Source organism: Bos indicus, chromosome 5 (genome assembly GCF_029378745.1).
Source record: "Bos indicus isolate NIAB-ARS_2022 breed Sahiwal x Tharparkar chromosome 5, NIAB-ARS_B.indTharparkar_mat_pri_1.0, whole genome shotgun sequence".
Taxonomy (NCBI): domain Eukaryota; kingdom Metazoa; phylum Chordata; class Mammalia; order Artiodactyla; family Bovidae; genus Bos; species Bos indicus.
In genome coordinates, this window is record NC_091764.1 from 89,231,237 (window position 1) to 89,258,713 (window position 27,477).

General features: G+C 36.7%; 1 protein-coding gene across 3 annotated transcripts in view; it reads right to left on the bottom strand.

The window, feature by feature from the left end:
• PDE3A (phosphodiesterase 3A) overlaps nucleotides 1–27,477 on the bottom strand; it is a 370,054-nt gene that overhangs the window by 138,548 nt on the left and 204,029 nt on the right. For all 3 annotated transcript variants that reach the window (XM_019961483.2, XM_019961484.2, XM_070789996.1), the window contains exon 2: nucleotides 15,203–15,253. In XM_019961483.2, the coding sequence (XP_019817042.2) occupies nucleotides 15,203–15,253 (51 nt within the window). The remainder of the gene's footprint in view (nucleotides 1–15,202; nucleotides 15,254–27,477) is intronic.

Sequence of the window (27,477 nt, forward strand, 5' to 3'; positions counted from 1 at the left end):
AACCCACTTTGATATTTAATGCAACACAGCATCTCACATGTTTTAGTTATGCACATAATTAAATAATACACTGTTCATTCTGGGAAAATTGTTCACTTCCTATATTGCATATACCAATCAAAATTTTCATGATCATCAACATAAAATGGTAAAAAGAATCTCTGTTAAACACTGAGAAGTCAGAGGTATTACTTATATTCCTATTTTTCCTTCTTAGTATTTGGCAGAAATTCACTTTAGATAAAAATAGTTATTGTTTTAAAGTAGCTAATAATATCCATAAAGCACTTATCAAGAAGAAAACAAAATTGTCCTAGGATTAGATTTCATAAGCATACTTGGTACATTGGAATATTTTTATAAAAAGTCATATAAAGGCCTAAAAATGCAATAAACATGCATCATACTGTCACATTTTTTAAGAACCAGAGAACTGTCAAACTCCCAAATCATGATCAAAATCAAAGGACTTTTATGTATGTTTCTAACCTTCTCAACATGGTTGCAAAGTCACGTTCTTATCTTGCTTTATGAAATGGTCTTTTCTCTATTTACTAATCCTGTTTCCCTTGGGTCTCTTTATATCATATTTGATATACAACTTCTTTCCATTTCTCTGTGCGTAAAGTCCTTTGGGAATGAGAGCTTTTACATCTGTTTGCACTTCTTTATCTTTCTGACTGATCACATTGGTTTACTTTAGAAATTTCTACTCCATCTGTTGGTCTCAGCCACAATTGCCTTCTCTTTATTTTTTCCCTCCCCTACTTTTTCTCTAACTGCTTTTTAAAGTATGTATCACAGACACAGTATAAACAACTTTCTGTAGTCTTACATTTAAGACGACTTGAAAAGAAAAGAACATCATTATAAAACTCTAAAATGGAAACAGTTGTAGAAATCCAAGTGTGAATTGTCACCAGAAGTATTTAACCATCAGGCCACAGAATTCAGCAAACAAACTATTTTGATTCAAATCTGATAACCTGCAGATTTCCAATAAGAATAAACTTGAACTTGTAGCACTCAGAGTTTTCCAGGAATTGGTCATTGCACAAAGCAGTACCACAAAAGCAAAAACAAAACAAAACAAAACACAAAAAAACAAACAAAAATACCCACAATGATCTGGAAAATCAAACAGGACAAAAAGCTTCATATTTGTGACTTTTGAGATAATTGCAGTTCATGAACATCTCTCGTATTATTCCAAGACTTTGCTTTGTAACTATTAACACCAGTTCCTTGGATTTACTTTATTTTGTCTAATGGGTGCATTCTATACAAAATGCAACAATCATTTAAGGCTAACGAAGAAAGTCATGTAACCTGCATTCTCCAGTATAAAATTCTGTTAAAAAAACAAGTATTTTTGATGACATTATAGACATTATAAATTCAGATGAGGAATATTATTAAATAATCATTTAGTTTGTTCTTAGAATGAAAGCAAGGACAAATTCCTATGCCACGACTAAGACCGTTATGTATAGAAATACACATTTTTACAAATAACTTGGATATGTGCTACTAATTAAGTGAAGACATTCGTTTTCAAGTTTCTATAAATTGCACCAAGAAGATACTGTAAAATCAGCACTTTTTCCTTTTTATTTGTATACTAAAATACTAGATGTGCATATTCACCTTAAAAGATCAACTATTTCTCACAACTATGTCCTATTTCTGTTGCCTTAATTCACCCTTTCTAGTTAACTGACCTTCCAACTGTCATTTGACCTTCCTCACCTCACTCAGCTTTACCTCCTGTTCTACCTGGTGTGCTCTAGGCAATAAATACTAGTCTTAGCTTTCTGTCTCCTATGAAAAATCTAATGATATTCAGTCTTTTTTCATTGGTTTCATGTAAAAAGTAGAATAAAAATTTAAAAATCTTACCTTTAAACTTTCCTTTTAGAGTATGTTTTCATAATCAATAAAGAACAAGATCTTAGTCTATGTCAGAGATTGCGTAAAATTCCCCATCATGAAATAAAATGATTTCCCTTTGTGAGGTACAAAGATAAAATGGACAGTTTTCACATCTCCATATCTTTCTTCCAATAGTACAGCAAATGGAAGGCAAAACTTGAGAGATCCAAGATTAGTTTCTAACATGTCTGTATTTAGTTTGGATGCTCACATGCAAAAATGCATGCATTAATTAATGAATTTTCTAAATGTTTTTAGTTTGGAGCTCACATACTAAATGTCTGTATTTAGTTTGGAGCTCACATGCAAAAATGCATGCATTAATTAATGAATTTTCTAAATGTTTACACCAAGATATCTAAAACATTCACTATATGACAACAACTGAAAACACTGGCTTACAGTGTTAGGTACTATTTAATCTCTCTCAAAGTTTGCTTTCATAATTCAGTAAATTTGTTTGTTGATTAAGCTGTTCACAGCTCCAGCAGATAAATAGCTCTCATCCACAGTTGCTTACTTCATTTGTTTTGTTTCATATAATGTACCAGAAGTTTCTGATTTGGCAAAAACAAGCATAAGGCAATGCAAGTGACGTGTGAATGATGTTCACAGTCCTCAAGATAAGAGGGTCATTCGATAAGTATTAAACAACACGTCCACTGATCTACAAACATGGGAGGAAAAAGCATAAACGCCAGTGGCAATTTTCCCTTTTATTTCTTTTGACTTGTTTGATTCCTGTTCATTGAGGTCCATTGAGAGAGACCAGGGCTTTAATAAAGAGTGACCTATTCAAGGTCATCCATCTGTTGAGCAGAAACACATGCTCTGCACAACCCACTGCCTAGACAGAGTCATGCCCTCCCAGGCTGCTCCACTGACACTTGAATGCTTAAGTGGAAAGAAGGCATTTTTACTCCTAATTTTCTAGGACATGATTCTACTATGAGTAATACCTCACTATGAAATGACTATGATCTTTAAAATGAATGTTTAGTAGACTTAAATACGGAACCTGGGAAATTTAGGGTTAGTAGATGTAAGCTTTTATATACAGAATGGATAAACAACAAAATGCTACTGTAGCACAGAGACTATATTTAATATCCTATGATAAATCATAATGGAAGAGAACATAACAAAGAATGTGTGTGTGTATATATATGTATGTATGTATAACTGAATCACTTTGCCATAGAGCAGTAATAAACACAACACTGTAAATCAACTACAATTAAAGAAAAAGAAGCTGGAGAGCTTGAAAGCATATATAATTAAGAAGCATCTTCTCATTTTTCTATAAGACATGCTGAAACTAATCAGTAAATATCTATTAACTAATATTCTCTTCCATATACATGGCAAAGAGATTATGCCATAATCTCAACAGTTCTCAATCAGAAGTAATTTTGCCTCCCAAGAACACCTGATAATGCCTGGAAGCATTTTTCCTTGTATCAGTTGGAGGGCAGGGGGTTTGCCACAGCTGGGTTTGGTTGTTAAAGAGAAACACCACTTCCCCTTCTCTAAACAAAAATGGCTCCACATCCTTTTGACACAGAGGATATTGTGGACATTTCCAAAAATATCCTAAGCAGGACAGATTTTCTAAGACTGTCTTATAAAGTTTCTCAATGCGACTTAAAGACATAACACTAAATAACTAGATAAAAGCGATTTCACAGAATGAGGGTTGACGTAAAACTATCCAACAGTTTACACTATCCAACAGTGGAAATCTTATTCTTGGGTAAAATTTTTTTAATTAATTTAGTTTAACTGGAGGCTGCTGCTAAGTCACTTCAGTTGTGTCCGACTCTGTGCGACCCCATAGACGGCAGCCCACCAGGCTCCCCTGTCCCTGGGATTCTCCAGGCAAGAACACTGGAGTGGGTTGCCATTTCCTTCTCCGATACATGAAAGTGAGAAGTGAAAGTGAAGTTGCTCAGTCGTGTCCGACTCTTAGCTAATTACTTTATAATATTGTGGGGTTTTTTGCCATACATTGACATGAATTCGGCCACAGGTGCACGTGTGTCTCCCCATCCTGAACCCCCTTCCACCTCCCTCCCCACCCCATCCATCTGGGTTGCTCCAGAGCACCAGCTTTGAGTGCCCTGCTTCGTTCATCGAACTTGGACTGGTCATCTGTTTTACATGGTAATATACATGCTTCAGTGCTATTCTTTCAAATCATCTCACCCTTGCATTCTCTCACATAGTCCAAAAGTTTGTTCTTTACATCTGGGTCTCTTTCGCCGTCTTGCATATACAGTCATCATTACCATCTTTCTAAATCCCGTATATATGCATTAATATAATCTACTGGTGTAAAACTTAAAATATCTAGAGGAGGATTTAATGGATAAGTGTGAAAAACTCATCTTTATCACATATAATATACTAGAAAGTTTTGATTTAACAAAAACAAGCATAAGGCAATGCATGTGACATGCACATGATGTGCAGTCTTCAAGATACAAGGGTCGTTCAACAAATACTGAACAAGCAGGTCCTCCCCTGCAACTCATGGGCACGATGACAAGGCCAGTCCTAACATGCATAGGGCCCAGACAAATATTTGGCGTGTGACTCTGTCTATATAAACAAAATTCAAATGAATTTCACAACACAACAATAAAAGCAAAAACTTTTCTTGGAGGGTAGCCAAAAAATAAAATTATTATTGGAACAATTTCTAAACCAGTGGCAATAGTTATTAGATTAATAAATGGAAAAGTGAAAAAAAAAAGGAGAAGGAAATGCAAATTTAAAAAAAACACTATGTTTGGAAAGAAAAAAAAAAACAAAAAAGTAACACGGGCAGCCAGCTTCATTGAGGGCATGAATTATCCTTGGTAACACATCAGGCATTTGGGTGATGTAATAATGAACTCCCAGTCTGCTCATACTAATCTCCTAGAATAAATTATAGGGAAATCTGGAAGGCAGTCTTTCTAAAATGTGTTATATGGAATTAATAGTAATAAATTTGTATAACATTATTCCAGGTATGCCTAGAAGGCATTTAAATTACTCTTTATACTCTCCTATTAAAAAAAATGATTTAACCGAGAAAGAAATGCTCTATTACCAAATTAGATTTACTAAGATGCAAATACTTATGTTCATCATCTTTAGTAGCTATTATTAACAGATCCATTCTCCTGAATACCCAAGTAGACAAGATACTGAATAATAATAACTTCCAATCAAAATTCATCCTTGAGATTTAAAATACTCCTGCTACTGCTGCTGCTAAGTCACGTCAGTCATGTCCGACTCTTGGGACCCCACGGACGGCAGCCCACCAGGCTCCCGTCCCTGGGATTCTCCAGGCAAGAACACTGGAGTGGGTTGCCATTTCCTTCTCTGATGCATGAAAGTGAAAAGTGAAAGAGAAGTTGCTCAGTCGTGTCCAACTCTTCATAACCCCATGGACTGCAGCCCACCAGGCTCCTCCGCCCATGGGATTTTCCAGGCAGAGTACTGGAGTGGGTCGCCAGTGCCTTCCCCGAAAATACTCCTAGAATTTTCTTATTTTAAAAGCTTTATAGTTTGGAGCTTCTAGTATGTGATAGGTAATTAAAGTCATGCTGCCAAAGAGGATACAGATAACTTTTAATTTAAAAAAATGATATCAATTTATTGAAACTAAAAAAATTTAGAAAAGAGTTCACTCACTTCTCACACTTCCCATTCCTTGCAATCATCAGTCTATCCCTTGTATCTATGAGTTTTTTTTTTTTAATTCCTCATGTAAGAGAGCTCCTATGGTATTTGTTATGTTTGACTTATTTCACTTAGTTTAGTGCCTTCAAGGTTCATTCATGTTGTCACAAATGACAAGATTTCATTCTTTTTTTATGACTGAGTAATGGAGTTGGTGATGGACAGGGAGGCCTGGCGTCCTGCGATTCATGGGGTCGCAAAGAATCGGACACGACTGAGCGACTGAACTGAACTGAATGTTCCATTGTGTATATATACTACATCGTTATCCATTCATCCACTAAAAGACACTTCCTGGCTATGGAAATAATGCTGCAGTGAACACGGGGGTGCATATATCTTTTTCAATAAACGTTTTCATTTTCTTTGAATAAACACCTAGAAGTGGAATTTGGTGGCTATATTTTTAATTTGTGGAAAACCCATTGTCTTCCATAGTGGTTGCACTCATTTACACTTCCATCAACAGTGCACAAAGGTTTTCTTTACGTCTTGCCAGCATTTGCTTGTTGTCTTTTTTTCATACGTAATTCTAACAGGTGATAATTCAGTGTGGTTTTGATTTACATTCCCCTGATGACTAGTGATGTTGAGCACCTTTTCATGCACCTATTGGGCATCTGTATACCTTCTTTTCAAAAAATGACGATCCAAATATTCTACTCATTTTAACATCAAATTGTTTTTGTCTTGCTATAGTGTTGTATAAGCTCTTTATATATTTCGGATATCAGCCATTTGTTAGATACATGATTTGTAAATATTTCCTCCTATTCAGTAGGCTGCCTTTTCATTTTGTTTATGATTTCTTTTGCTGTGAGGAAGATTTTTAGCTTGATATAGTACTGCTTGTTTATTTCTGCTTTTATTGGTTTTGCTTTGGGTGTTAAAAAAATCATTACCACAATCTAAATCAAGGAGGTTGCCACTTATCTTCTAGAGTTTTATGGCTTCTGGTCTTACCTTCAAGTCTTCAATCCATTTTGAATTAATGTTTGTATGTTGTGTAAGAGAGTGGTCCAGTTTTATTTGTGTGTGGTTCTTCAATTTTCTCAACACCATTTATTAAGGAGACTGTCCTATCATCTTTGTATATTCTTGGCTACTTTGTCATAAATATATGTGAGGGTTTATTTCTGGGCTCTCTACTCTGTTCCATTGATTTGTGTGTCTGTTTTAACGTAATACAGTGTTTTGATTACTATGCCTGCTAAGTCACTTCAGTTACGTCTCACTCTTTGCGACCCCATGAACTGTAGTCTGCTAGGCTCCTCTGTCCATAGGATTCTCTGGGCAGGAATACTGGAGAGGGTTGCCATGCCTTCCTCCAGGGAATCATCCCAACACATGATTGAATCTGTGTCTCATATGGCTCCTGCATTGCAGGCAGATTCCTTACCTCTGAACCACCAGAGAAGCCCTTTGATTACTACATATTTGTAATATAGTTTGAAATAAGGGAGTGTGATATGCTAAGCTTTATTCTTCTTCCTCAAGATTGCTTGGCTATTTTAAATATTTTAGTTACATACAAATTCTAGGAATGTCTATTATATTCTCTGAAAAATACCACTGGAATTTTGATAGGGATTGCATTGAATATGTAAATTGATTTGGATATTATGGACATTTTAATAATACTGATTCTTCTAATTTATGAGCACAGAATATCTTTCCATTTCTTTGTGTCTTCTTCAATTGCTTTCATTAATATCTTGTAATTATCTATACACAGTTCTTTCACCTCCTTGGTTAAATTTATTTTAGGTATTTTGTTATTTTTGATGCATTGTCAGTGGAACTGCTTTATTTTTATTTCTGATACTTTGTTATTATTGTAAAGAAACAACAGAATTTTTGGTATTCATTTTATATTGTGAAACGTCAATGAATTTGTTAGTTCTAACAGCTTTTTGATGAGGTCTTTAGGGTTTTCTGGTTGATTCCCTGGTGGCTCAGATGGTGGCTCAGGTAAAGCATCTGCCCGCAATGCGGGAGACCTGGCTTCGAGCCCCGGGTCGGGAAGATCCCCTGGAGAAGGAAATGGCAACCCACTCCAGTACTCTTGCCTAGAAAATTCCATGGATGGAGGAGCCTGGTGGGCTACAGTCCATGGGCTGGCAAAGAGTCGGACATGACTGAGCAACTTCACTTCACTTTTAGGGTTTTCTAGATCTGACATCATGTCATTTGTATATAGTAACAATTTTACTTCTTCCTTTCCAATTTGGATGACTTTTATTTATTTTCTTGCTTAATTGCTCTGGCTAGGACTTTCCATCCTATGTTGAATAAAAGAGGAGAGAGTGGGGATCCTTGTCATGTTCCTGTTCTTAGAGGAAAAGCTGATGCAGTGAGATGTGAGCTCTGAGTTTGTCACATATGGCCTTTAGGATATTGAGGCATGTTACCCCTATAACCACACTGTTGAGAGGTTTATATATATATATATATATATATATATATATATATACACATCATAAATGGATGTTGAATTTTGTCAGTTGCTTTTCTGCATTTATTGAGATGATCATAAGAATCTTATTCTCTCTTCTATTAATGTGGTATGTCACTCTGACTGATCTTCAGATGTTGAACTATCCTTGCTTCCCTGGAATAAATTCTACTTGATCATGGTGTATGATCATTTTAATGTATTGTTGAATTCAGTTTACTAATATTTTGTTGAGGACTTTTGCACCTATGTTCACAGGGGTAATGACTTACATTTCTCTTCTCATGTCCTTTTCTGGTTTTGGTATCAACAAAATGCTGGCATCATAAAATGAGTTCAGAAGTATTCCCACCTCTTCCATTCTTTGGAAGACTTTGGAAAGGATTGGCAGAAGTTAGTGTTAATGTTTAGTAGAATTCACCAGTGAAACCTTCTGGCCTTGGTTTTTCTTTGTTGGAAGGTTTTATTTTTTATTTTTTTTTAAATTTTATTTTATTTTTAAACTTTACATAATTGTATTAGTTTTGCCAAATATCAAAATGAATCCGCCACAGGTATACATGTGTTCCCCATCCTGAAAGGTTTTAAATTATTGGTCTGTTCAGATTTTCTGTTTCTTCATGGTTCAGTCTTCGTACATTGTATGCTCCTAGGAATTCATCCATTACTTCTAAGCTGCTCAGTTTGTCGGCATATAATTATTCATAGAGGTAGGCATTTATTTCCAGGAACTGCTTTCTTAGAACTGCTCTTGCTATTGGGTTGGCCGAAAAAATTCATTTGGGTTTTACTGTATGATGTTACAGAAAACCTGAATAAACTTTTCAGCCAACCTAATATAATCCCATAAATTGTAGTGTATTATAGTTCCATTTCATTTTTAAGCATACTAAAAGTCTATTGCTACCTATTACCTTTTTTCCCACCAGAATATTCAGCTATTTTCTTGTGTTGTACATACTATAATTCAATCACTTAGAAAGACAAACCAGAATTTCATGTCTAAAAATATACCTCAATTATTTGAAGACTAAACATATCACACACAAGTTGTGTCTTCAAAAAGTGGTCTTAAGTGTAATTAATAAAGCTTGGTTGCTAGTATATATATTATTAGTGTATGTATACTACACATAGACATACACACACACTAAATGACCACAGAATCTGTTTGTCTGTACTGATAGTTAAAGGTATAAAAAATGCACTAAGTGACGAAAGAACCTGCTAGTCTCTAACTATTGATTAATACAGGCCCACCGATTGCTAGTACGTTAAAATGTTCCTAGTACATGCCCCAGTACATTAAAATTCCTAGTATAATTCACAAATCAAAGTGATCTTTTCCCACAAAGACTCTTAGCTAAGTAACAAGGAAACTATTGGTTCCTTCAATGCCCTCTTACCTCTCGTAAGCTTTTCAAAGGAGAACAATTTTCTATTATCTCTCTTAACTTTCCACTGAAAAGCTTTTCTTCAAGAATTTATAGCAAAGAGAAAACAAAACAAGAAAAACACTTAATTGCCTTCTGAGAATTTTATCCTCTGACTTCATTTGGTATTACTGGGAACACTGCCAGAAAAAGAGTTCTGCCTGCTGCTGAAGTTTATATATCATTTAGCATCTGCCCTAATTTGGATGATCTAGTATCTGAGAGCTTATACTAAAAGGAAAAAAAAAGAAAAGGAAGAAGAAACCATTAGCCTGAATGTGTGAGTAAGCTGACAAATTATGTCACAGAATTATTGAGAATAGAGTAAATAAATAAATGTTAATTAAATTCTTGCTGAGTTTGAAGAGTCATATACAATTAAGAGCTGAATTTAACTTGAAGTAAGATATTCACTGTTCTATAAGCATTTTATATGAAAGGTACACTTTATTATTTGTGATAATACATATATAATTTTGAAAGACGACATCAAATTTGAGAAAAACTTCTGTCTAGAAAGCACATAGGAGGAAAGTCAGAAGTTTAACTTTATCCTGGTCATGATGAATGTTCTCAATACAAGCTGATGATTTTTTTTTTTCCTCCTAGCTAATACCGACTTTAGATAAAACTGTATACTTCCTTCCTGAAGGCCAAAATTGTTTAGTTTGTTTTTGACTCCTTGAAGGTTAAAAACAGTGCAAGACATATATTGGTGTTTTTTACATGAAAAACACCAATATATGTCTTGCAGGCTGCCCCTCACATGTGTGACAGCCCACTGCTATCTACCAGGTATACTGATGCTCACACACCAAGTCAGTCCCCATTTTTGGAAATCTAAAACAAATGTACTTCATATATTTTCTGCCATTCAAGGTTTTCCACTGTAATATCCCCAAGTTTATATACTCTTTCTCTACCAAGAAAACTGAACTTATCAGGCTCACAGTATTTCCCTAGTGGCTCAGTGGTAAAATAAAGTGAAAATCGCTCAGTCACATCTGAATCTTTGTGACCCCATGGACTGTAGCTTACTAGGCTTCTCTGTCCATGGAGTTCTCCAGGCAAGAGTACTGGAGTGGGTAGCCATTCCCTTATCCAGGGAATCTTCCCAAACCAGGGGTTGAACCCAGGTCTCCCACACTGCAGGCAGTTTCTTTATTAGCTGAGCTACCAGGGGTAAAAGAATCTGCGTGCAATGCAGGAGACGTGAGTTTGATCCCTGGGTCAGAAGGTTCCCTAGAGAAGGAATTGGCGACCCGCTCCAGTCTTCTTGCCTGGGAAACTCCATGCACAGAGGAACCTGGTGGGCTACTGTCCATGAGGTTGCAAGAGTTAGACATGACTTAGCGACTAAATAACATTTCATTTTTGTACTACCTATCCCCATTTATTGTCTCCTGTTCTGGTATAAATTTCTCTACTTTCTTTCCAAAGCTTCTTCATTAGTGCTTATTGGTGGATGTAATAATTTGTTTAAGAACATGGTCAGTTTTTCTGAACTAGAGTAAATGGAAGGGTTCAGGGTAGGGACTGGTTGAGTGTAAGAAAAACACATAAATGGGTGTCAAAGGACCACTTTAAGAGAAAGTGCATTCCCTGCCCTGAACTACACTGTTTTCTCAGTCCTTAAATAGGTCATTATTGAGAACTTCCAGTGTTTCTCCTCTACACTGATTCTCTTTGCTATTAACAGTTAGTAAGACATATATCTCATCTTGGCATAAAAAAAATTTCCTCACTTCTATTGCTATTTCTTTTTTTTACTGATGTATAGCTGATTTACAATGTTGTATTAATCTCTGCCCTACAGCAAAGTGATTCAGTTATACACACATACATTCTTCTTTATATTCTTTACCATTATGGTTAATCACAGGATATTGAATGGTCCATGGGGTCTCAAGAGTCTGACATGACTTAGCAACTAAACCATCACCATTCTTTTTTATATTCTTTATCATTATGGTTAATCAAAGGATATTGAATATAGTTCACTGCCATACACTGGGACCTTGTCATTTTTCACCTCTTTTTTAATTCTACTTTTCTTTTAAAACAAAACTCCTCCACGAGACCTTTCCACTATCTCACACCAAAAAGTGAAAGTTAAGTGAATGTGTTAGTCATTCAGTCGTGCCCGACTCTGCCACCCCATGGACTGTAGTCTGCTAGGGTCCTCTGTCCATAGAATTTTCCAGGAAAGAATACTGGAGTGGATAGCCATTCCCTTCTCCAAGGGCTCTTCCTGACCCAGTGATCCAAGCTAGATCTTTTGCATCGCAGGCAGATTCTTTATCAACTGAGCCATCAGGGAAGCCCCACCTCACACTAACTCTCTTCTTAATTTCTGTATTCTGCTTTCCACCACTGCTTGACTGAAAGTGCATTCTGAGAGCCCACTAATGGCCTGCTCTTCACTACATTCAATTGCATTTCCCATGTTTTTTTTTGTTTTCTTGAACCTGTGTTTGTGGTCTTAGCCCTCTTTTGAGTGTAGCTTGTCAGTATGCTCACTACTTTCAATTCTGCATTAGTTCTCCTTCCTCTAGTCTCCACTGAGCCTGTGTGTATGTTTTAACTCCATCCCCAGGCTCCTCTCAGCCTGTATGCTGAGCCTTCCTCAAGAATCAGCCTTTCTTCTGTTTTTCTCTTTTCATGTTCTTCTTCTGGGATCTATTGCCTGATGTAACCCTATTATCATATGTATGTCTGGTACTCTTTAGTTCACATCTTCTGCTCTCATCTGGCTGTGGTGGTGGTTCAGTCACTAAGTCATATCCGACTCTTGTGACCCCATGGACTGGAGCTCTCCAAGCTCCTCTGTCCGTGGGATTTCCCAGGCAAGAATACTGGAGTAGGTTGCCATTTCCTTCTCCCAGGGATCTTCCTGACCCAGGGATCGAACCCGTGTCTCCTGCACTGTAGATGGACTTCTGCATTGCAGGCAGATGTTTTACTGCTGAGCCACCAGAGAAGCCCTTTCATCTGACTACAGAGCCCAGAACAGCATCTCAAATGTCCGTCTGAAATTCCCTTTTGGGATTGTCATCTTCACTTCTCACTCAACAATGTAAACACTAACCTCATTATTTTCCCTGTGAACAGGCTTGGGTTACTGGCACTCATCTGTGAAGTACAGGATTTCACACTCCTGACCCTCCTTACTTCTTCCTCATCTAATCAATAAAAAATGACATTCTCTGGATCATTCCTTCACAGGAGTTCCTGCAACGGTCCCTAGCCAGTCAGGTTTTATAAAGCAGTTATAAAGAAAGTTCACACATATCCAAACAACCCCACATTTTGCCAGTTCAGACTTTTTCCTCAGGCTTTTCCTTTCCCTCTTTACACTTCTAAAATCTTGTAACACCACCTTGAAGGCTCACCTCAGACACCACCAAAATTTCCCATTTCCACTAGGCATAAATCAACAATCTGTCCCACCTAAACTCTTATCATACTTTGTTTATATAATTAATTTTACATCTACCACTCTGCCTTATAGGCACATTATCTACTCAAGTATTGCTCTATTTCCAACTATACCCTGTAAGCTCTCTGAACACAATAAACTTGTCTCTCGGTTTTCCCTCAGACTGAGACCTACCACAGTGCGGTCCGCATAGTAAGTGGTCAAAAACCTGTCTTCAATTAAACTAAATCTTTTCTTTTCCTAAAGAGATGGTATTTGAGTGAGGCCTTGTGGTGTTAGTAAAATACTTAGAGGTCTGTATTCAAATGCAGTCAGCAATTCCTTTCAAATGGCTGAAAGGCTTTAGACATATTGTTCAAGGAAGTAATAGCAAGATAAGAAGAGATCAATGATCTAAAACATAAGTACAGTATCTCCCTCCCCACCCCCCCACCCCCCCCCCCCCCCCCGCCTCTGGTGGGGAATTAGAATTAGACGTTTTACTCTGTGCTTAATTTATCTAGAATTTCCCAATAAACTATTCTGTTGTAATTGATATCTTTTTAATTTTGGAGTGTATGTTCTTGCTTTTTAAAACACTTATTTGCTTTTTAATTGGAGGATAATCGCTTAACAATGCTGTGTAGGTTTTTGCCGTACAACAATCTGAATCAGTTATATGTATACGTACTGTTTTTGCTTTTGACATTGACAATTTTTATCTGAGTTGAGAATCAAGGTGAGATAAAGGTATACTCTGCTGTTGTTGTTTAGTTGGTAAATCATGCCCGACTCTTTGTGACCCCATGGACTATAGCCCACCAGGCTCCTCTCTCCATGGACTATTTCAGGCAAGAATACTGGAATGGGTTGCCATTTTCTCCTCCAGGGGATTTTCCTGAGCCAGGGGATCAAACCCATGTTTCTTGTGTCTCCTGCATTGGCAGATGGATTCTCCACCACTATGCTACCTGGGAAGCCCCCTTATCCCAGAAACCTGGGGTTTCTTGCTGGTGCTCATCTTTACCTGTGATAGATCTAGAATTACAAACAATTTACTGTGTATTCATGACCAATTTGGCAGCAAATTCTGATTTAAAATATTAAATGTGTACAAAGGGTGAGTTGTTGGAGAAAAATAGAAAGAGAGAAGTAAGAGTAAGGGAAAGTGAGGCATACATTCTTTTGGATAATGCTGATTTAATTGGACTGATTTATATTATCTACTAATCAAATTGATATCAGACAAAAATGAAAACACAGCTATTAAATTTGCCACTAAAAACAACTGACTGACTTGGTTGTACTTTCTCAGTGACCTAAATTAAGCTGTTATCCATGAAAACTTAATGACAGCACAGGTCATGTCAACTTGATAAAACCCTGGGGAGAATTTCATATTTCAAAATGATTTTTCTTATGCAGTACTGCACATCCAATTCTCTTTCTCTTAACCATTTTTTTAGTGTTATTTTTTATTTGGCATGTTTACAGTCAGGTAAGTGCAGGCAACGAAGAGAAAAGTGATTTTTCTATTTCTTCACAAAGTACCCTAGGAGGAGAGAGAATTTTCTCAGTGTAAAATTCAGCCTTTATTCTGTCAGGCAAAGTAATTATGAAAGCAAAACAAATCCACATTGTCTAATTAGGTCATTAAAAAGCATAAATGCGTCATGGAATATTTCTCCTTGCCTAAGACATAAAGTAAGACAATGAGAACAGTCTGGCAATATAGAAAGGTTTATAATTTGTTTCTTTTCCTAAATAATAGGTCCTTTCATCTTTCTATTTCCTTAAGATGAAGACAGTTCATTTAGAGACAAAATCTGTAATTAGTTCAGGGTTTACTGTGATTATATTTCAAAATATTTAACCAAAACCAGGAAGATAGAGACAAGAAGAAATACATAGAAAAATTATCAAAGGAAGTGCATAAAATCAAGAGAGTAGGCTGCTGATCAAAATAAATTCTGTAGAGATGAGATGAATATAAAATCTCTATTGAGAGGAACACGAACACAACAAATCTGGGATACTAGAAAGCTCTTCAGAGGAATATACTGATATCTGCCCTTGGGATCTGAAACCAGACTTTAATTACAGCTAAGTAAAATGAAAACAAATGGCATGACTGCTGTGCCTCTTCTTCTCTGTCCTCATTTCTTGAGTTTTAGAAAAGTCATGGCTCCGTGTTTGCAACAAAAATGCAAAAAAGGAAAAGAAACTTACCTGTGATCCTCGTGGCCCTCGTTTGTGGTCCCATTCTGAATGCCCCATGAGCTGTAAGACAATGTAATAATGGCAGTAAATTAAATGATACCTATTTTATATGTCAACAATTTATAGTCTTTCTTTTATAGAATAATAGACTTTTGAAACCTATGTTTCAATAGTAAGGTATTAAATAGCTTTAGCTTTCCAGACTACTCTGTCCACAGGATTCTCTAGACAAGAGTACTAGAGTGAGTTGCCACACCCTCCTCCAGGGAATCTTCCCAACCCAGAGATCAAACCTGCTTGTCTTATGACTCCTGCACTGGTAGGAGGGCTCTTTACCACTAGTGCCCCCTGGAAACCCCCAGAGGTCAAGAAAATATAGGAATGACAGTAAATTCAATTCAGTTCAGTTCAGTCACACAGTCGTGTCTGACTCTTTGTGACCCCATGGATTGCAGCAGACCAGGTTTCCGTATTCATCACCAACTCCCAGAGCTTACTGAAACTCACGTCCATTGAGTCGGTGATGCCATTCAACCATCTTATCTTCTGTCATCCCTTTCTCCTTCTGCATTCAATCTTTTCCAGCATCAGAGTCTTTTCAAATGAGTCAGTTCTTCACATCAGGTGACCAAACTATTGGAGTTTCAGCTTCAGCATCAGTTCTTCCAATGAATATTCAGGATTGATTTCCTTTAAGATGGACTGGCTTGCTCTCCTTGCACTCCAAGGGACTCTCAAGAGTCTTCTTCAACATCACAGTTCAAAAGCATCAATTCTTTGGAACTCACCTTTCCTTATGGTCCAACCCTCACATCCACACATGACTACTGGAAAAACCATAACTTTGACTAGATGGACCCTTGTTGGCAAAGTAATGTCTCTGCTTTTTAATATGTTGTCTAGGTTATTTATAATTTTTCTTCCAAGAGCAAGCATCTTTTAATTTAATGGCTGCAGTCACCATTTGCAGTGATTTTAGAGCCACCTAAAATAAAGTCTGTCACTGTTTCCACTGTTTCCCCATCTATTTGAAATGAAGTGATGGGATCGGATGCCATGATCTTAGTTTTCTGAATGTTGAGTTTTAAGCCAACTTTTTCACTCTCTTCTTTCACTTTCATCAAGAAGCTCTTTAGTTCTTCTTTGCTTTCTGTCATGAGGGTGGTGTCATCTGCATATCTGAGGTTATTGATATTTCTGCCAGCAATCTTGATTCCAGCTTGTGCTTCCTCCAGCCCAGCATTTCTCATGATGTACTCTTCATATACGTTAAATTAGAAGGATGACAATATACAGCCTTGATGTACTCCTTTCCGATTTGGAACTAGTTTGTTGTTCCAAGTCCAGTTCTAACTGTTGCTTCCTGACCTGCATACAGATTTCTCAAGAGTCAGGTCAGGTGGTCCTGAATTCCCATCTCTTGGACAGTTTTCCACAGTTTGTTGTGATTACACAGTCTAAAGCCTTGGCGTAGTTAATAAAGCAGAAGTAGATGTTTTTTCTGGAACTCTCTTGCTTTTTCAATGATCCAACGGATGTTGGCAATTTGATCTCTGTTCCTCTGCCTTTTCTAAATCCAGCCTGAACATATGGAAGTTCACGGTTCATGTACTGTTGAAGCCTAGCTTGGAGAATTTTGAGCATTACTTTGCTAGAGTGTGAGATGAGTGCAATTGTGCGGTAGTTTGAACATTCTTTGGCATTGCCTTTCTTTGGGACTGGCAATGCCAGTTTTCAGTCCTGTGGCCACTGACCTTTTCCAGTCCTGTGGCCACTGCTGAGTTCTCCAAATTTGCTGACATATTGAGTACAGCACTTTCACAGCATCATCTTTCAGGATTTGAAATAGCTCAACTGGAATTTCATCACTTCCACTAGCTTTGTTCATAGTGATGCTTCCTAAGACCCACTTGACTTCGCTTTCCAGGATGTCTGGCTCTAGGTGAGTGATCACACCATCGTGATTATTTGTGTCATGAAGATCTTTTTTGTATAGTTCTTCTGCGTATTCTTGCCAGTAAATTAAAATCTTGCCAGCAAATTCTTGACAGTAAATTAAATTATACCTATTTACATGGCAACAGTTTCTACTCTTTCATGGACTGTAGGAGCCTGGTAGGCTGCAGTCCATGGGGTCGTTAAGATTCAGACATGACTGAGAGACTTCACTTTCACTTTTCACTTTCATGTCTTGGAGAAGGAAATGGCAACCCACTCCAGTGTCATTGCCTGGACAATCCCAGGGACGGGGGAGCCTGTGGTCTTCCGTCTATGGGGTCGCACAGAGTCGGACACAACTGAAGTGTTCAACTTAGCAGCAGCAGCAGGCTTTTTGAAACCTATGTTTTAACAGTAAGGTATTAAATAGCCCTTACGAATATAAATTAACATATCTAAAGTAATACACCTCTTTTTAAAAATTCTTTTTTATTATTGTAAAAGTCACATAACACACTATTTTAAGCATATTTAACTGTATATTTCTATGACACTAAGTACATTCACATTGTTGTGCAACTCTCACCATCAGCCATCTCCCTAATCTTTCATTTTCCTCAACTGTGAAACTGTCCCCATTAAACACTAAGTCCTCCCCAACCTAACCACTACCCCCTGCATCTAACAATGTACTTTCTGACTGTATGAATTTAACTATTCTAAGTACCTTGTATAGTGGAATCAAAAATTATTTGTCTGTACCTATTGTATATTAGAATGCATTTTTAAGGTTAACTTGTGTCCTGAAAACGGACTGAAAAAAAAAAAATCAACTTCTGGCTTGATAGCTAATATTTCAATTACTCATTGTTTTGAGGATATTTTAATATCATTGTATGACTAAACAAGTCTGCTAATGTACAGCTTTCCTAGTCTGTGTCAGGAACATTCTAGAGAGATGTTAAACCATGTTAAACTTTATTTACGTGGTATTAAACTTGTAGTTTTTTAACAAAACATCCTGCAGAAATCTGCTAGTGTAGCCTAGCCTACTGTCAGAAATAATAAGAACCAGAAGCCCAAAATATCAATAATTTTAAATTCTGTTTTGATAAATCACAAAAATATGAGAGTTCTAAGGAGCAAAAATTATTTAATCTGAAATATGCCCCCAAAGTTACAAATATAGATTTTTATAAAAACACAGACTATAAGACATTATCAAGTTACTTCCAGAATTGTAACAGCATTGAGCTACTTTCCTTCAGATCATGATATTTATTTGCCAAAAATAACATTTACCATGAAGAATATTAAGAAAATGCAAGATATCAACCAAGAGGAATAAATTCCATTTCTCTGTCTAGTCATTCACTAGTCATGTGTAGCACTGAAAGAACTCCTTACCAATAAGAAGCTCTCATGCTAACAAAACATATTGTAAAGCATGTTTATATATATTAGTTTTTCTATTCAATTGCATTGACTTTGACAACAAAAGACAAAGAAGCTGTTCATAATAGCAACAAAAAGTATTATGCTTTTGAACATTATCAAGAAATGTTTGATAATCATACACGGAAATGGTAAAGCTTCACTGATGAACATAAAATGCTGTTTGAGAAGTTAATTCAATAAAATTATGTTCATTTCTACCCAAATAAATTTATAGGTTTAACTCAATTTCAATCAAAAGTTGTTTGCATTTTTTAAAGATATTGAAAAAAAAAAAGAACCCAAATTTTATCTGAGAGAATAAACTAAGAATCAAAATACCAGAAGGGATAAATATTCCCTAGTGGTTATTAAAGTATATTAAAATAATAAAATTTAATTCAAATTATAGGATAATGCTTCATGACTCAAAATATAAATGAATGAAATGTAGTGGACAGTTCTGAAATAAATTAAGTACATGTAGTAAAAAAAAAAAGTGAAAAAGAAAATACAAAAATTAATGAGTTTTTGATGAATTATTCAATCCATGGAAAAAAGAAAAAAATATAGAGCTGAACCCATATTAAAAACAGTAGATAAATAGAGTTATTTTAAAAAGATTAAACTGTAAGTATTAGAACAAAATGAAAACAAATACTTAAACTATCTTGGAATAAAAAAAAGAATTTCCAAATTTAGAAAAAAGTTAGATCAACTGATCAGGATACCTGAAACCTTCAAGTGCCTTCACAAATGTCACACTGGTAAAATATCGACAGTAAATGGCAGGTAAAGAATAACATCTTCAGTCCACTAAGAACTCTACACATTTTAAAGAAATACAACCCTAGTAGATAACTGGAAGAAAGGATAAGGACAATTTACACAATAAATATCAAATCAAGAGGTTTATGGGAAACAACTAATTTTATTAGAAGTGAAAGAAACTCAGTATGCTGCTGCTGCTGCTAAGTCGCTTCAGTCGTGTCCGACTCTGTGCGACCGCATAGAGGGCAGCCCACCAGGCTCCCCCGTCCCTGGGATTCTCCAGGCAAGAACACTGGAGTGGGTTGCCATTTCCTTCTCCAATGCATAAAAGTGAAAAGTGAAAGTGAAGTTGCTCAGTCGAGTCTGACTCTTAGCGACCCCATGGACTGTAGCCCACCAGGCTCCTCCATCCATGGGATTTTCCAGGCAAGAGTACTGGAGTGGAGTGCGTATGCATGTGTATAAAAATAAAAAGAAGTAAATAAATAATAAACATAATTTGTAATCCACTTATACTAATTTAAGGGAGAATATTTAATGATGACAGGTGGAGGAATAGGTACTGGTTAGGGCGTCAGGGCTCTATTCCTTCCCAAGATCATTGCATACCTGGCACAGGTGAGGGGTGAGTGAGGATCAGCTTCATATTAGTAGATGATAGCATCTGAAATGTTTACACTATTTACATTATTTATTTTACAGTACTGTCCTCAGATCATGGATCCAAGACTAAAATGAACACCATTCTTTCAGTATTATTTTTAAAAGAGCTATTCATAGTATGAAAAACTGCCTGACTTAATACTACAGATTATTTAAATTAAAATGAAGCATTTGACAGCTCATCAGTATTCCCATTAAACCAGAACCATAGACTAAAAGTTTTAGAAAGTACAGCAATACCTCCCTAGCCCCACTCTCTTTACTAATGATCAGGACAAATGAAAAAAAAATTAGTCAGGTATAATAAATACTGAAGAAAAGAACTTGCACCATAAGTCAATGAATTACAGAATTCCATGCAAATTGATGTTGACGTCACACCAGTGAGAAAGTCAAAACATCCTTTGAATCAATAGGTAAAATCAGTGTTAAGTTGCAGACGTCCAACGTAGTCATTTGATATTATCATGGGATTAGATGAAAGACAGAAATGGGTCATGCATGGACAATGAGGAACAGAAGTAGAATTTGTGGAATCTTTTTTTTTTTCTTTGTGCAATTGAGTTTATATGGACTAAATGTTCAAGATAAGTGAACAGCAGTATGATACCTAGGCCACTCTGGGAAAAGAGACAGAAAGTTTATTAATATGACATGATACTGTTTTTGAAGGAGGAATTTTTCTGATTTTATAATCTGTTATACAAAGGATCTAGAAATACAGAAGAGACAGAGAGAGAAAAAGTAAGACTAAAACATGAAAAATAAATGGGAAATTCAAATATATTCTGTTTGATAAAGAGTACAGGGCTTCATAATTTAGGAAGAAAAAAATGTCTTTCACTGTCTATAAAAAATACCCTCTTGGCTATTTAACTGTGATTACTCATCTGGGTAATAATATTTTAATAAACATTTAACCAGGAAGTTTGAGGACATACAGGTCACCAAGTTTATGACTACACATGGCAAACAGAAGGAATTCTCTTTAAAACTGTATACCTTTCCTTCATTCTCAGTTCTCATTAATCAGGATGGGTAAAAAGAAGATGCTTAAATTTATTCCCAGGAAACAAAATGTACTTCCTTGCAAAGAAACATAATTTGTTATGTAAAGCATCTTGAAAATCATAACTTCCTTGACACTAAGTAATTTTCATCCTTATGAAATAAATTCCTCTTTTATTTTTAATAATCAATTTCTACATCACTGCCTTTAGCTAACAGAATGTTACACAGTACTTAGTTCCAAGGAAAACAAAACTGCTGCCAAACTTGGAATTTAAAAAGTTCACAGGGGAAGCAAATGAGAAGTTAGCATGGAAACAAAATGGTTTCAACCAAGCAAAGATATTTTTAATAATATGAGAAATGCAGACAGCTGAATGTGTGTTTCTGTAGGCAAAATATTTTCCTTCCTCATTTATATTTTTCCCCATGCTATGTTCTCCTATTGTTTTTTGTGTGTTACTATAATCATGAATGTCCTTGTAAGGACTTCTTGGGTGAAAAAGCATCACCAGAGCTATTACTAAAGGGATGAAAGCTGTAGGAAACCACAACTGAATGCAAAATTTAAAACATATATTCTTTGCATGTCCTAAAGAGGCAAGAGTTTTCAAATATGAAAAAATATAATGATGGAGGGTAACAGTCACATGGTTATCCTCACATTACTCTCAAGTAAACCATTCTTCTACTTCATTTGTTGAAAACCCACAGAATGGGAGAAAATATTTGCAAATGATGCAACCAACAATGGATTAATATCTAAAATATACAAAGATCTCCTACAGCTCAAAAAATGGGCAGAAGACCTAAACATACATTTCTGCAAAGAAGACATACAGATGGACAAAAGGCACAAAAAGAGATGCTCAACATCAGTAAGTATTAGCAAAATGCAAATTAAAACTAAAAGGTGTTTACACAGGTCAGAATGGCCCTCATCAAAAAGTCTACAAATAACAAATGCCAAAGAGGGTATGGAGAAAATGGAAACTTTCTCTTCACTGTGGGTGGCAATGTAAATTGGTATAGCCACAATGGAGAACAGTACGGAGGGTCCTTACAAAACTAAAATAGAGCTACCATATCTCCTACTCCAGTGTTCCTGCTTGTAAACCCTATGGGCAAGGGACCCTGGTGGACTGAAGTCCATGGGGTCGCAAAGAGTTGGACACGACTGAGTACATACCATATGATCCAACAATCCCACTCCTGGGCATATATCCAGAGAAAACCGTAATTCAAAAAGATACATGCATCCCAATATTCAGTGCAGCGCTATTTATATACATATATATCAGAATCACTTTGCTGTATACCTGAAACTAATACATTTTAAATCAACTATATTCAGTAAAAAACAAATGAATTTTTAAAAAAATTACTATTTTTGAAAACATAAAAATAATATATATGTGATATGATTTATATAAGATTATTTATATGGTATAATATATATTTATTATTATATATGTGTATATAGTCTGTATAGTACATACAGGGAAATATAACATAAAACTCTCTTTTTATTTAACACTATTCACTAAACAAGTATTTCTTACATTCCTATTATATGCAAGAAATTATTCTAGGCATAATCTATCATCAGTGAACAGATCATGATGCATCTGTATTCTCTTGGCTCTTACAATTTTAATGAAAAGAGATAGAACATAAATAAACATAAACCAGGAGATGATAAAGCTATAAAGATGACTACAGTAACATAATGGATAAAGAACAGGTGGGAAACTGCGGGTTGGGGCTGACAACAGAGCTAATTTTATGTGAGTACATCAGGGAAGTCCTTTCTGAAAAAGTGACAAATTATTTAAGATGCTTGCCATAAAATTAAAAGATGCTTGCTCCTTGGAAGAAAAGCTATGACCAACCTAGACAGCATACTAAAAAGCAGAGACATTACTTTGCCAACAAAGGTCCATACAGTCAAAGCTATGGTTTTTCTGGTAGTAGGAATGTGAGAGTTGGACCATAAAGAAGGCTGAACACTGAAGAATTGATGCTTTTGAACTGTGGTGTTGAAGATGACTCTTTAGAGTCCTTTGGACTGCAAAGAGATCAAACTACTCAATCCTAAAGAAAATCAGTCCTGAATATTCATCGGAAGGACTGATGCTGAAGCTCCAATATTTTGGCCACCTAACGTGAAGAGCTGACTCATTAGAAGAGACCCACCAACTGCCCCCCACCCTCTACCCACCTCGCAAAAAAAAAAAAAAAAAGCAGAAGAAACCCTGATGCTGGGAAAGATTGAAGACAGGAGGAGAAGGGGATGACAGAGAATGAGATGGTTGGATGGCATCACTGGCTCAATGGACATGAGTTTGAGCAAGCTCTGGGAGATGGTGAAGGACAGGGGAAGCTTGATGTGCTGCAGTCCATGGGTTCGCAAAGAGTCAGACATGACTGAGCTTGTTGTTGTTGAACAACAACAACAAAGATCAGAGAAGTCCTTTCTGAAAAAGTGACATTTATCAGAGATGTGCATAACGTGGGAGAGCTGAAATACAGACATCCAGGGGTGGGGCAAGCAAGACAGAAGACACAGAAGGTGTAAGACTGTGAGATGGGAGCAGAAATGGGAGAGCTGAGAAGCAGCAGAGCATCCTGCAGCTAAAATTTCATTGAATTTTTAAAAAAATTTATAGAAGTCTAGTTGCTTTACCTTGTTGTGTTAGTTTCTATTGTACAGCAAAGTGAATCAGCCCTATGTATACACATATCTCCTTTTTTTGGGATTTCCTTCCCATTTTGGTCACTACAGAGCATCTTTGAAATCATAGGTTTCTATTTGGAATTTACTGCCTTCCTCTGGTATGAAATTGTCCCAAAATGTTAATCATTAGCTCCACTAGTTAAAAATAACAAAGTACACTGTCTAGAGAAATACTCAAGGACCAGAGATTCTTCCTTCCCCAATCTCTAGTTCAATTTTATTCACTACAACAGGATTTATGAAGCATATACCATAGGCCACAAAGGCGCCCTTGTATTAGTCATAGTACATAGTATAATTGTGCTGTCCCTTAACACATGGGTTTTGTTTTTCAAGAGTCATAAAATGCATAAGAGCAGGGGTTGCTTTTTAACTGCAGTTACTATGAGAAGCCCAGGACTTTCAATTTCTTAAGCAAATTAAAGCTCTTCTTTACCCTTGGCATGTCCCCTTTGAATACTTCCCTTGACATATTTGTTTTATAATCTCCTCAGTCATTATGTTTTTACTCTCTAGGATTCCATGTGGGAAGATAGGCCTAGACTACTCATTCCCCAGAGTGCAGGGCCCACTTGATGGCAATCCCAGGCATGGGAGGATGGGTGACGGATACTGTGCAGCAGAGCAATTCCTATCTAGTCCTTGACGTTTCTTTACTTGGCCTCTTGTTATTAGTGGAGTAAGAAGGTCAAGGTTATGCTGTGTTCTACTGTAAGGGAACTGGAAATATGTAAATTTAATTATAAAGGAGGGTAAATCTTTTTCAATATCATTTGTATGAGGTTTTTTGAGGCCCTAAACCCCAGCGAAGGGCCCTGGAGGGCTGGGTGACAATGTGTGGGAGCCTCAGGGACTTTCTTAACAACTTTGGCCTAAGGCCCAAGTCAAATCCAGACTTCCATGGGCCTCCGGGGAGACTCCACCAGCCTCCACTGGGTAAACAAGATACCACCAGCAACCTCTGTTCTCAACCACAGCTAGCTTCACCCACCACCACTTTATCACATCCATCCACAGCCAATCCAGACCACTCTACAAGGAATCATCAAGCGATGGGGACACTGCTGAAGGTCTAAGGTGGGGACAGGACGTGGTTATATCACTAAAATATCCATCAGGTATCTCAGTGGCTGTCACAAAGCTTTTTTTTTTTTTTTGGTGGCTGTTACTATGTCTTGCCTTTTACTCATTGGGTTGGGGGTGGGGAGCAGAAATGAATCTTTTTTTTTTTTTTTTCAGGCTTAAAGGCCTTAACCTTCATTCTTCAGGGATCTTTCCCAAGATCTAAATCTACTCTTTTATTATTCCTCAAATAATTTAGCTTTCTCCTATTCTCCCCATCTTGACTCTTCAGACAATTTAGCAGAAAAGGAGGATTCTTTAGCATTTACCCTCCTTAGAAAGATCTGAGAGGCTGAAAACAGTAAAGCGCTACACAATGCTGAAATCAAGGGATATGTTTTCCTTTCCCAGTTGGTGATAACTACCTAAATTCACTTGGCAGAGAATAAATCCCTGAACCTAACAACTCAGCTTTCCAACTCAGCAGCCAGTATAAATTTCATAAACATAGGGGAATGAGAAAGCTTCAAATAGAAAGACGTATTCTAGAGTTTGAAATCCCAGCCTCTCTACTGACTGTAAGTCCTGTATCTCTTTCTGATAAGGATGATAAAGATGTTCCCACACTTTGGGAATGTTTCCATAATTCTATTTCTGTCCCTGTTATCAAATTTACAATCACTACTCTAAACCTATATGTAGCTATTAATGCTACAAAGCTTCCTTTATTTTTATTCAATATATCCAGAATATCTTGATTACATGGAATTTTTTACTAATTTACATTTGGGGTACTAAACCACTAATAATGCAATCTCATCAGTTTTGGGCTTAACCAGTAGGGCTTCTCTGATAGCTCAGCTGGTAAAGAACCCACCTGCAATGCAGGAGACCCTGGTTCCATTCTGAGTCAGGAAGATCCCCTGGAGAAGGGATAGGCTACCCTCAATATTCATAGGCTACCTTCTCAGTATTCATGTGCTTCCCTGGTGGCTCAAACAGTAAAGAATCTGCCTGCAATGTGGGAGACCTGGGTTGGAAAGATACCCTGGAACAGGGCATGCCAACCATTCTAGTATTCTTCTCTGGAGAATCCCCATGGGACAGAAGAGCCTGGTGAGCTACAGTCCATGGGGTAGCAAAGAGTCGGACATGACTGAGTGACTAACACACACACAGTGTTTCCTTATGAGATATTTTATAAAGAAATGGCAACACTATAAAATAAACTTGTGAAATTTTGCATAATATAATAAGTACTTGGTTAATCCAAATACATATTAACATTATTAAAGTTTGGTGAAGTATTAAACAAAGGAACTCAATTCAACTAATGTTTTAAATATACTTGATCACAGAACACTTGTTTCAAAATAAATTAACAACTTTCCATGGAACACATTCTGAGAAATTTTTAAAAATTGCTTACAGTTTTCTAAATGTTTTTCTAATATATAATTTTATTTCATTATAAAAGAATGGATGCGTATGACTCCTTCTTTATAGCTATGAGTCAATAGAGGTAAAACTAAAACACAACCACAAGGCTAGTGGCTAAATATGGATCAAAATTTAGGTCTGCTGACTATGAATCACACACTTTTCCTTTGTAAAATGTTTAACAATGAATAATTATTGTGTTCAAACCAAGTGTCAGGTCTTGGTCAACTTGGTCAACTAAGAATGTGTGTGTTCATGCATGCTCAGTCATGACTGATTCCTTGTGACCCATGGACTGCAGCTCACCAGGATCCTCTGTCCATAGAACTTTCCAGGCAAGAATACTGGAATGGGTTGCCATTTCCTACTCCAGGAGATCTTCCCAATTCAGGGATCAAACCTGTGTCTCCTGGACTGAAGGAAGATTCTTCATCACTGAGACACCTGGGAGCCACAACTAGTACACTGGTAAGGAAAAAAAAAATCTCATAGGATTTGATTTGTCTTCATGGGACTCATGGTGGTAGTTGATGAAGTAGATTTATTTCTCCAAATCCATTTTTCAAGATTGCTGGGAGATATATCAATAACCTCAGGCACGTAGTTGACACCACCCTTATGGCAGAAAGCGAAGAAGAACTAAAGAGCCTCTTGATGAAAGTCAAAGAGGAGAGTGAAAAAGTTGGGTTAAAGCTCAACATTCAAAAAACTAAGATCATGGCATCTGGTCCCATCACCTCATGGCAAATAGATGGGGAAACAATGGAAACAGTGACAGAGTTTATTTTGGGGGGCTCCAAACACTGCAGGTGGTGACTGCAGCCATGAAATTAAAAGATGTTTGCTCCTTGGAAGAAAAGCTATGACCAACCTAGACAGCGTACTAAAAAGCAGAGACATTACTTTGCCAACAAAGGTCCATCTAGTCAAAGCTATGGATTTTCCAGTAGTCGTGTACGGATGTGAGAGTTGGACTATAAAAAAAGCTGAGTGCTGAAGAATTGATGCTTTTGAATTGGATGTTGGTGAAGACTCTTGAGGGTCCTTTGGACTGCAAGGAGATCAAACCAGTCAATCCTAAAGGAAATCAGTCCTAAATATATATTCACTGGAAGGACTGATGCTGAATCTAAAACTCCAATACTTTGGCCACCTGATGCAAATAACTGACTCACTGGAAAAGACCTTGATGCTTGGAAAGATTGAAGAAGGAGAAGGGGAAGACAGAGGA